Below are 12,449 nucleotides of genomic sequence, written 5' to 3' on the forward strand. Positions count from 1 at the left end.
GAATTTGTAACCGAATTACCATCGTCGAATACGCTGCCGTTGTATAATCGTTACGTACAACACGTGCACCGGCTCACATTTAATACGTATAGTTTACGGTGATACATCGGTGATCTCGATTTTCCTCGATAGCGATCGCGAGGAAGTTGCGAGTAGAGTAAAATCTTTCAAAATGGACGCACCGAATACGATAGACCGCTCAAGGTCGCTCGTTCCACCATGAATAGCGCAAAAAGTAACACTTATCTCTCGTAGTATCGGCACGCCCCCTGTTTGACGGATAGTGGATATTCAGTTGCAGGTTCGCGCTTTTCGAGTATAGAATACGGTGATGGGGCGGAGCGAAGAGACTGTAGGTGGGACAGGAGGGCATAGCCGATCGATGTGGTGGGAGTCTCGTTAGCGGCCTCGAACGGTCGATCGATTCTCTTTCGACTACGGTAGAAGATAAGCGCATTAAAAACCACGTTAAGCAAATTATTAATTCCCAATGAACAAACAAGGATCGTTCCGATCTATCTAAATCCGTGATATTCGATTTCCACTTTAACCGAGAAAGAGATCGTTTCATTTCGGCTGAAGGAAAAATCGAATCTCCGTTATTAATTCGGTTACAAGTACCCAGGCGATAGACGGAACGCGATTCGTTTGAAATCTTGATTCAATCACCAGCAGGCATGCAGATTGAACATTTAGGAACGAAAGATGCATAAATGTTTAATAGGTATACCTCTTATATGGCAGATTATTACGGACTAGTGTTTCATTCTTTCCTATCTTGCAGAAACCTCGATCGCCTTTAACGTCCCTTTCTTTCTGGTTCGAATACAATTTTAGGAGCATCGTGAGGATCCTTACGATCGATCGCAGTATACTTTCAAAAACGTTATTCCATTAATTTGACTCGCTACAGATTGTAGTTCCTTTTCTTAATTTTTTTTCCCCCCATTTGCTTTGTTGTCCAATCGATCTTTAAATACACGCGTAATTTACAGACGAGCACACCCAGAGAACAATATGGTTGAAACAATTTAATAAAACCCCGTAAGAAAATCGTCGTTTTTTCTCTTTTTCGGTTAAGAACAGAACTAAATTGGGCAATCGTCGTAAACGATATCGGCGATACTGTAAAACATCTCCGTTGCTATTTCGTCGACAACTGAATTGTATCCTTGTGTATGGCATGTGAACGCGATGATATTGTGTTGATACTATTGTTGTTCTCGTTGCTTCAACTATGTTCTTTTCTGTGTGCAGTGGACCATTGACCATCCTGTGATTCCTTAATTTCGAATGCGTCTCGAACGAAAAATAACCTTCCGTCGAGTGCATCCGTACTTTCCGTACGATCCTCGTTTGTGCTTCGCCTCCTTCGACAGACGATTCTCGGTAGCTGGAAGCTTTTCAATTGTTTTACGAACTAGTATTATCTGTGCGATTACTTGCGGAATTACTTATCCTATATTTGCGAGTCGAGACGTGGATGTGATAATTGCTACCCGATCAGCGTCTCGCGGTTTGCGTCGCGACGAACGTTGCACTTGTTGCAGCCCGTGAAAGTGACAATTTATGCGACGTATCAAAAGGGCAACGCGCGAAGGACTTTCGATACGAATTCTTTTGAAAGTTCGCGAAATTGAAAAGTTGGTTTTATCGTCGGTTGGTAACGCTTCGTATACCATCGGTCGGGATGTAGTTACCATCGGTTGGGTATTTTATCGATCGCCAAGAAAGAGACAACCCATGTTTCCTACCGTCGATAAAACGTTCGAACTTGATGATTTTCGATGCGATCAAACATCGAACGAGCCAACAAAGATGACACGACGGAATTATCAATATCCATCGCTCGACTCCTGTACATCACATATTCGTAGATTAAAATTATTTACAGATAGGTCTCGTATACGCCTGCGAATCACAATGATCTTTACATCAACCGGGAGCGGGCGCGTGTTTTTAAAAATTCAAGCCCGGCGCTCGCTGAAAAGTCTGAATTTTTAAAGTGTTCCCTTAACGCGCTGATTAGTTGTAATATTTTAATAATACGACACTGAGACTCGGTTTCCTTTGCCGAGTAAATTCGCGAGATGGAACCGATTTAAGGAGACGCGTCCTACGTAATCGAAATCTCGTGGAATTCTTCCGTGCAACGTACGATCGAGTCCTTAAAGCTTTTTTTCGCTCACTGGTTCCGTTAGAGACGAATCTTGCTGCAAAAATGCAGTCTCTTACTTCGTAAGCATCCGCAAATTGTTTTTCAAAGATTGCCTCTTGTTGCAGAACCAAATCCTTATCACTTCTCTGTCGTATCCGAGACGCTGCGCTAAAGCTGAGATTGCGTTACCTGAAAACAAAAGGGATCGACCAAAATTAATGGTATTCAGATTAATCCCGGAATGCTTTGCTTAAGCCAGCTAAGCGGGTCTAGGCTTGCGTAAGTCTCCTATTTGGCTCTATGTGGTACGAAATCACTTTGATTTACCTATGCAGACTAAATATTTGAACGATGATAGTCATAGAGAGCCATTGGAAAAATATCGTTCGTCTTTTTCTATGGAAGCCTCGTAGTCATTTACGTACTCGTGTACGAACAACCGATCTAGGACACCAAACGAAACGTGATCTTTATTTACCCTCAAAAGCCTACCTCGACGTTTGAACTTTTCGCTTTTATTGTGCAATATTCTTTCTTCATTTGCAAATACAAATCAACGATACTTCTCAATGAAATCCATACAAATGGTGAAATTGTCCCATACGACTATTATTATTCCAATGTTTTCCTTCGACCGGAGGATACAGAACAGCGCTACAAATATGGATCATGTACTCGGTACGTACTAGACGAACGAAAAGTATTATATACGCGTAGTTTAAAAATCAATCCCGTCCGAGTAAAATTAAAAACCTTGTTAAGTATCTTATACTACTTTGTTCTTTTCTTCCATTTATCGTATACTGTGCAACAATTTAAGAAAAGTTTCTTTGCTTCGTAATAGATTTTCGATATAAATTGAATCTGTTCCGGGTTCCTGTAGCTTCTGCAACTTCGATTTAAGGCCGAAACATTAAAATCGCTGCACAGACTATCGGGAGTCGTAACGTATAAAATGTATTTACACTATTGAACCGATACTCGTTTAGAAATTAATTTTTCGTTCTTCATCGAACTTATATTCAACGAGCGATTTATTCTCGAATTCGTTAGAATAATAACTTTCTTTTGATGCGTTGATTACACGCATCGACTCTCGTCCTATTTAATATGGACTTGGAGGCAAGCACGCGGCACACATTAGTATGTAAATGTAAGAAGAAATGTTACCGTTAGGATGAGTATTTTGATCGAAGTGATTGTTCAGCACTTCCAGAGCCTGGGGAGTGAACGAAGTTCGTCGCTTTCGCTTCTTGCTCGGTTCCACCCCGATGAAATCCGACAGCTGATTCACCCCGCTGTTGTACCTGTAATCAGACACACTGTTTCCGCTCAGGTTCGACATAAGTTGCTCTCTCATCGATAGACTGTTTTAATCAATGAAATTAACCGAAGAAAATCCGCGAGAGAAATTTGGAAGTTTTCGAACGTTCGCGATAAACGATCCAATAACTTATTTTCGATTCCATTGTTTGCTCCGAGCCAATTCTTTCGATACGCGATGATTTTATCTCGATTCATCGCGTACATTGGACTAATTCGTGCATGCACGGTACGAGCTACGATCGACGAATACTTGGACGCATGAACGTCCAGTCGATTTCATAAAATTTAACGCGGGCATCGCTCCAAGATTCTTCATAATTTATACTTTTAAACCGGTACCTTCGTTTCGATCGGTTTGGCCAAAAAATTTTGCAGAGATTACGATTTCAAACGCCCATTGAATTTTTGTATACCGTAATTCCTATTTGAACATCGAGCCTTAAAATAGGACACTGCGGTGGTAGCGAAATATTACTGTTACACGTGCACGACGTAGCAGGGAACGTGTCAAGTATTCGCAATATATGTATTTCGCGATCGTAAATTTAATCGGAGAATTATAAAAATTGAAATTTTTGTAATCATTGCGCAGAATACGTTAGAGCCCCGATACTAATGTGGTCAACTAGCGCTATCGGGATAACGCGTAAAAGCGATTGGGAATCGTTCGTAAAAGCTTCTTCGGACTTAAAAAGCAAACAGAGAACGAAAAAGTATACGATAAGCGTTATCACGGTAGACCGTATTTGATCGGATGAAACTCACAATTAACAGCGAACGTATCGTCTACAATATCGAATCGTTCAACCTATCGGGTACGAAATTATTGTTCTTTCAAAATAAACGTGTATTCATCAATGTGTAGAAATCCGACACCTAAACGCAGTTAAAATCCGACAATACTCTATACCTAAAGAATCCGGTAAATTTGATTGCCCGAAATAGAATTTTCATTCGCAACACGTTAGAAAAAGTTTGCGAACGATACACGGTGTACGTTGCTTGTGCCACGATCTTAAAATTCGCGCGAGATCGAAAGTATAATTCGAGCACCGTATCGCGAGGAAAAACGAAATTAATCCTCGTCCGAGTGTCACCCTCGCAGGAGGGTCACCGGTACTTAACGCGTTAAACATCGTTCCCGAAAAAGCAGATATTAGATCACGTCCAGCCGACTTCGTTGCGAAAACTCAATTTCCATTCGACGCTGAGTGCAAATACGCTCCTCCCGATCCATGCGCTGATCAAATATTAAAACAAAACACGGCGTTCGGTCGTCTGTTAACTCGGCAAACTTCCTCCGCATCGAAGCGTCGCGAAACCGGAACCGGAACATCGTAAACAGAAGCGTTCGTCGCGGGAGATCGCCCCTCAACCTCGACATTCGTCTCGACCAGGTTCGCTGACCGATCGGGCACGACTCGAGCCCCTGATCTTCCCCTCGGAAAACCGGGAGAGAGGAAAAACAAAATGGAAAAAAGAAAAGGAAGACAAAGGGAGGGAAAACGTGGGAAACGAAAGAGAAACGAGAACGCGTTGCGCGTCGTTTACGAGACATTCCGTGGGCCCACCCTCCCGCCTCCCGCCTCCTCTTCCTATTTCTCCTCCTTCCATCCACTCAACCTCGAACCGATTGGCGCGTCCCTCTCGTCGGCGAACTTTCCCCTTAACGTAACCGTGGAGGGCATCGCGACGTCCCACGGTGGTGCTCGCAAATGAAATTAGCGATCGAAGCGTCGCGGTGGTTCGAAAAAACCTCGTGACCGTAAACAGGAGAAGTTCCGTTCGGGTATCGCGGGTAAACGAGCCCAGCGCGGGACGAGGAGTGGTGGAACCGAACCAAGCCGGGGAAGGGTCGGCCGGCGTCCCGACGCGGGGGCGGCTCGGGTAGATGCCGCTGTGGGATTTATGTTTTTAATTTAACTCCGTATGACCAACTGTCGAGCCTCGCCGAAAAAAGTGCAGGCCGAGCCATTAGCATCGCGCGGTGATATTTCGTCGAATCCGCGAAAACAATATGCTAATGGAGAACCGGGCGAGCGCGAAGAACCGATGACTCCGAACGAGGGTGTAGGGAGGAGGAGCTGGGAATCCTGGGGAACGGAGAGAAGAGGGAGGGTTTGCGACCGAGGGTCGTTCGCGATTAAACATTCGTTTTCGTGTTAGTTACAAAAAGTGATACCCGAAATGCTCGACGGAAAGGTTTTAGATGGCCGACGAGCCCGGTGTCGTTTACGGTTCATTAGGTACTTGTTTGGCTCCCGGTTGTCGTTTGTTTCCGTTTCTTTTCTTTTTTTCTTTTTCTTTTTCGTTGTTTTTCCGTCGCGCGAAGGAAATTTCGTAACTCAATTAACGAGAGTTTAACGGGGATAAAGAAGCGGAGCAAATTTATTTAATCGACGCAACGACCGCCCACCTCCTCCACTCTTCGAGTCGATACGCGTCCGTGGATACGTAATCGTAATTAACCGCGCGGTAATTACATTTTTCCAGTACAAGCGAGCTTTGTCCTCGACGGTGGACCGCGTATTGATCGCGATCGTGTCGCGAGTTCGAGAGTTGAAATTTCAGGGCAACGGGTAACTCAAAGGCAACACTTCGGACGTGAGAAAAAACGTATCGAAAATCGGGTAGCGGACGACACGAAGTGGCTTCTCAAGGCCGCTTCCCCCACGATTCGTGTTTCGATGTCGTGTCAGTTTGCGCGATGGCCTTGAACGATCGATCGAGCTCGTTCGGAATTGTAAAGTAGAAAGAAAGGTTTCGACAAATTTTAACCGTCTTCGAAACAATTGCAACGCGCTTTCCGACGTCGTTTCTACGATCGATTCGAAACAAAATTCCTATCGATCTTTGGAATCTGTTTTTAAAAAATTTCACACGCGCGAAAAATACAAAACCCGTCCAAGACGATCTTGTACCGGTCACGTTCACGAAATTATGAACTCTGTAGCTGTAAAATACAACTCGAAATCTCTGTTCAAAGACAATTTCGATCGTTAAAATTGTTCTTAGAAATTGGCACACCGGAGAAGCGACAAAATAAAACACCACGGAAGCGTTCCAACGAATAAAAGTACTCGTACGGTGGTAAATAACTTCCTCGAATCGATCACAATGGCGATTCGATCTTCGAAAATCGTCGAAGCTCGACGAAAGGGAACGCGCAAAGGATTTAAAGCGCAGGGACACGCGAACAGTGAAGTTAAACGCGTACCAGATGCTTCGAAGGCGATTATAAATATCGTAATTGCTTCCTTTGAGCCAATTTACCACGGACTGCACTTTCAATAATCTTAATAAACCTCCGGCTTAAAAAGGAAACGCTATTATCGTGCGTATGTTGCGGTACAGGTGAGAAAAGCCGTAGGGAGGAGGCGAAGGAAGGGGGCAGACGGAACTGAACGCGTGGAGGGTTAGCTCGAGCACGTATACACGCATAGGTGAGAAGCCAAACGAAAAGAGAGAGTGGGACGGACACGGTTAACGGTGAATAAGGACGCTGCTGAACGTGTTCGTGAGGTTTAATCCGCGAAGTTCGCGCGGTGAAACGGGAGAGCGAGGGAGCGAGTAAAAAGAGAGAAATTAAACGCGACCGTGGAAAGGAAGAACAGCCTCTGTCTGATATGTCCGCGCGCCGGGAAACAGGAGCGAAGAGAGCACGAACGCGTACACGACCGCGTTAAAAATGAATCGCTTAAGCGTCCGCGGCTGATTTACAAACCGAACTGGACTGGGTACGCCGAAAGTGCGCTTAGTCATTCGAGCGACTCGTTTCGTCACACCGGTTGCAACTATTTCCTCTAAATCCCTCGCGGGATCAACGGAATAAATCAGCTAATCGAATATTTATTAGAAACTCCTTACGGCTGGCATTAAACCAGCACACCTAAACGCATTACCGCGCGCGCACACGTGCATGCGTTCAGCTTGGCGGGAGAACGGCTGAGCGAGAGAGCTGAGAACGGTGCGGAACGACTGAAATCTACCGAAGGAGCAGCCGTAGGTGGAGCGAAAGAAACCCAGAAATAACGACCGGGGTTGAGACACGGGAAGATCGGGAGATGGAGCGAAACAGGCTTCGCGGCACGGAGAAATAGATAGAGCTAGCTAGAGCTAGGTAGAACTAGGTAGAGTTAAGGAGAGCTAGGGAGAGCCAAGGAGAGCCAGGAAGAGCTACGAAGAGACAGAGAGACACTGGCCTTACCGGAACCTGACATCTGTCTTGGAAGGAGGGCCAGTTCTAATGTTCGGTATTTCGAGCCTCCCTTTGTAACGTATACGACTAAGAAAAAACGAAACTAGAGGAATAGAGAGAGTGAGAGAGAGAGAAGTGAAGGCAGAGAGCAAAATATAGAACCAGGAAGAGTGTAAGAGGGAGCCAAGGAAAGTTCAAGTTGAATCGGTACGAGTCGAACGGAATCGAAGAGACCGAGGGAAAGGTAAAGACAGAGAATAAAATGTAGAACCAGGAAGAGACAGGGAGGTACGAAGAACCGGGTAGAATCTTGGAGATACAAGGAGAGCTACAAAGAAATAGGTAAAATCGGGGAAAGATAGAGAGAGAGAGAGCGATACGGGAGTAGACGGAAGGAGATGGATAAAGGTAGAGGAAAACGGTGGCAGGGACGGCGAGAGAGCCGAGTCGGAGATCTTGGCTCGGTGTACGATGGAATCGCAAGTATTATCGTTTACGGGAACGCGTGGGTGTGAGAGTAAAAGTAAGAAGAGGAGAGACGCGGAGAGGGGGGAGAAGAAACGACAGGAATCGTGGGCAAGAGCGAGGCGATGTCGGCAGGTAAGGGAGGGGGAACGAGGGTGGGGGTGAGCAGGCAGGAGGGGTACATCAGAAACCTGATTTTAATTAGTCCACAGTTTAATTACTCGGCAGATAAATCGTGCACGTGCACCGCATAAACTAGCCGCTTTCATTTTTCCCGGACGCGGCCGGCACGGTCGCGCTTAGCTCTACGCCGCGAGAATGCGGGATGGGTCATTGTTGCTGGCTCCGCTCGTGGAAAGAGAAATGACCGCGCTTAACCGTCATCGAGTCGGCCGGATAATAGTTAGTCGGTTTACGCGGCTGCCGCGTCGGCTCGTAATCCTTCCACGTCGAGGCTTCCTTCGGGGTACGAGGCGATTCTTTGAATTCACGTTCGCGGCGAATTTTTACGAGATAATGGAGGGGGACGGAGGAGGGCCAAGAGCCAATTGATGATTCCCTGCGCGATGAGGGGAATCGATCCGCAACCGCCGAAGCTTAATGCCCCGAAATGATACTCTCGCGTTTGTTTCGGCGCTCGTCGATTTCAAATTTCGTGTTGCGTAGCTGTCTTTTATTTACTTTCACGGTGGTCGTGGCTTCCGTAATCCAAGCACGGGAAAACACTGGTTCGTGAGTACCAGGTTGTTCGATAAGTTTTGTCGTTTTTTCCAACTTTGAACAAGTGTAAGTGTACGAACGAGTCGATAGATCTACACGAAACTTTGCACGTGTTCATCAAACGGTAGTACTATCTTTAGGAAAATAAAACGACGAATCTAATAGCTCCGCTTCTTATCGAACAAATAGTTCCAAACTTATCGAGCAACCTATCACTTTTATCCACGAATGGTACAGGTTTTTCGATAACGCGTGCGAATATTTTCGTCGTCGATGCTCGATAATTTTTCTTTTTTTCGTTTTTGCTTTTCCTTCGGACGATATTATTTCCATTTAAAAGCGACTCGTTTCGTTTCGAAAATATCGTTCGCGCTTCGAATTGACGGGTATCCGAGACCGCGAACGAAAAGAGGAAAACTTTCGCTCTTCGTTGGAACGGAACGCGTTATCAAGAAACGAATCGTTTAAACGGGAACGTTTCGAGCAATAATATTGCCGGGATGATACGCTGTTTCGAAGCGAAGGTGTTAATGTACAGTCAACAAATCATTTTGTTCGTTTTGGGAAAATCTGTTGATGCTGTGCCGCGGGAATGCGGAATGGGTCATTGTTGTCGGCTCGGCCGCGGAAAGAGAAATGACCGCGTGCTCCTGTCATCGAATCATCCGGTTCACGGTCGGGATACATGCTGCGTACGTCGATACGCTACCCTATATATGTTTTTTCCATACATAGTTATATGCTTTCCGCGCTTTTGCCGGCAATAAAACGCCGCCGCTGGCGAAATCGAAACCATAAACCGTGTAAGGCATCGGCGGCTCGTAAAATTCGCGCGAATCGACGCTCTTAGATCGTGCTACCAATTAAAAGGGGGTTGTATCGTTTCGCGATACAAATATAAATCCGAATACATAATTAATCGGGCGTCAATGCGATAAACGTACACTTATACCTCTCCCGGTGCAGAAAATAGCTCGTTAGATTCCGCGTGTGTATCGTACGTTTCGCGTGTAAATTACGTAAGAAGAAAAGAAAATTTAACCCAGATTCGATGGAGAGTTTGACCCGGAGTCGAGAAAAATTTTAACTACTTCCGGGATTCTTGTGGATTTTTCTTTATTGTAAAGCTAAAATGTCGTATTTAACGACTGAGAAATTATTTGTTCGTTAAAGTATGCCGCAAGAAACGTTTTTTAAATTCCTCGATAGAAAGTCCGTTCTCACAGTGGCTATCTCTTTGTATTTCTTCTCTCATCTATGATCTACGATCGGATACTTTTTGCGGGTTCCCGTTCGTTCGGGTCACTTCTCTTCGAAATAATCACCGGAGCATTTAAACAATATATATTAAAAATTATAGGCGATAGCGCAGTTTGGTAATCTTTTACGAGTCTAATTTTTGTCACGAAGGAGGAGCGAGCCTTTGGATTTACGGATAATTTTCGTTCCACGATGTCGGTTTCACCGATAAATATATCCATCCCGATACTTTGTCCAGATCGTGCACAAAAATCGGACAGTACGATCCTTCCTTAATTTATCGCACGGAGATCGCAATTAAAACCTACATCCGATACACCAAGTCGAATTCTCCGAGAATCGAACGGAACAGAGAAGTAGTCCGAATAGAAGTCGGACTCTGTATTATTTTACCTCGTGTACCGCCTGAAACAATTAACGGACGAGGTGAATCGAGTATCGGGGCAATATTACGCATTTAAAATAGTATATCGGTTATAAACGTTTCCCGAATATTTAACTCGCGCAAAACAATCTGCTCGTGTGCACGATCTTTCGATCGCATCGAGCCTGGATACGTTCGTTAAAAAGTTTACCGCGTTGAGAAAATACGCGACGGTTTCAGTTTCAACCTAACGAACCACCGACTCGGTACAACTCGAGGTTAATTTTCTTTCGAAAACAGCGGCAAGCCTATCGAGCCATTTCTGCATAAATTTAAGCCCTCGATACGTAGTCGATGTAAAAGTTCGTTCGCAACGATTGGAAGCGTCGACGACAATCCGTGAGAATTCTTGCAGGAACCCGATAAATCGGGACGCGGGGTACCGTTCGTTATGAGCCGGTCCGTATCACCGACCTCGGCCTAAGGATGAATCAGAGTTTGAGTTTCGCTAATTACAGATCCCGATACGCCGTTCGGAGAAAATTGAGGATGTATCGGTGTGCGTGCGTCCGTGGACGAAGCGAAACCGATACCTCGAGGAGGAAGCCGATAGGCGACTTCTTTCGCGACACGAATAAAACTGGCGGTACCTGTAAGCGGCGCGGCACGACCGCCGCGATCCCGGTAACGGTTTCCCCCATTCTAATTAACATTCCGCGTATTTATTAGACGCGGATCTGCAATTAATCAGGCGGATTCAATTAGCGAATTACCAATTAGCACGCACGCGTTCACACGCTCTCGGACACCGTTTGAGATCCTGTTGGACGATTGCGGAATATAATCGCGCTGCACGAAACGCGCCGTTAAAATCGCCAATCGGGAACGCGATCGGACGATTCGCAGAAGGGGAACGGTGGACACCTTTTCCTTTCGTATCGTACTCTCGGTTCTCCGATATTCTATGGAGCGACGGAGTTCAACGCGGTGGTTCCTCGTGGAACACACTTCGAGAGATTCGAAAATACGCGCAAAGAAAGAGTTACACGACCGGTATGCGAATTCAGTCTCGACCCGTTCGAAGTGAGGAGTGTGCGAAAAATCCAAGAATTTTCCTAACGAGAAATTGTAGCCGTAAGAATTTAGCCGGTAGCTAGATTCGTTTGAAAACTAAAGATACTCTTTTGTTTTCCGACGTCACCAGCAATGAATACAAAAGGCGCAAAGACGTGTAAAAAATTTCAGCGAGACGAGTGTCATTTTTTCGGAACTGAGAACGGCATTTTAAAACAGTGCTAATAAGAAAAGATAGTAGAAAAAAAACGCCGTACTCGAAAAAACCTTTTCCGAAAACCATCAGACGTACGTTGTAAATATAAATTATTCTTTTTTCTCGTGCGCCTTACGGACCACGGGGATAAAGTTTCGACACCACGTGGAAAAACTAACGTATTTTTCACCACGCGTTAGACTGTATTAATAACGACGTAATAACCCTGAAATAAAATGTTATTTATCTACCTTCTTTTTCGAACGTAGCGTAAAGCGTTATCGTTCCTGTGATATATTTACGTACGTTTTACAGTTCTAGAAAAGCTTCCGATACAATCGTATCGAGAATATTCGTCAAAACTAACCCGTACGTTGATCGATGGACCGCGAACGTCTCGAGATATTTATTACGAACGACGAGTTTCGCCTAAATTTGTTTCTGTGATTTTTAAGTCCGATTTCGCGAGAAAGGGAGTGCCAGGATTCTTTTATTCTTTCGTTAGGGAGTGACAGGATTCGAAACGGTCGAGGTAGGTCGAGGTAAATCAAAACGATTTAGGTAGACGATTGAACCGTTTAGTATACTTTAAGGGATTGGAAAATATACGTGACGATATACATTGAGACTACTCGAGAAACGCGAGACGAAAGTATTCGATAGAAAGTATTGAAAAGTATCGAACACA

At 45.0% G+C, this 12,449-nt stretch overlaps 1 protein-coding gene across 5 annotated transcripts in view; it reads right to left on the minus strand.

The window, feature by feature from the left end:
* Positions 1 to 2,209: 2,209 nt before the first annotated feature.
* Positions 2,210 to 12,449, minus strand: part of Pdm3 (POU-domain protein pdm3) — a 218,128-nt gene continuing 207,888 nt past the window's right edge. For 3 of the 5 annotated variants that reach the window (XM_076324154.1, XM_076324150.1, XM_076324151.1), the window contains 2 exons: positions 3,329 to 3,480; positions 2,210 to 2,347 (listed from right to left, as the gene is read on the minus strand). In XM_076324154.1, the coding sequence (XP_076180269.1) occupies positions 2,232 to 2,347; positions 3,329 to 3,480 (268 nt within the window). In that variant the 3' untranslated portion in view covers positions 2,210 to 2,231. The remainder of the gene's footprint in view (positions 2,348 to 3,328; positions 3,481 to 12,449) is intronic. The other 2 variants (XM_076324152.1, XM_076324149.1) reach the window with 1 other exon arrangement.

The sequence above is a fragment of the Ptiloglossa arizonensis genome, chromosome 12, assembly GCF_051014685.1.
Source record: "Ptiloglossa arizonensis isolate GNS036 chromosome 12, iyPtiAriz1_principal, whole genome shotgun sequence".
Classification (NCBI taxonomy): domain Eukaryota; kingdom Metazoa; phylum Arthropoda; class Insecta; order Hymenoptera; family Colletidae; genus Ptiloglossa; species Ptiloglossa arizonensis.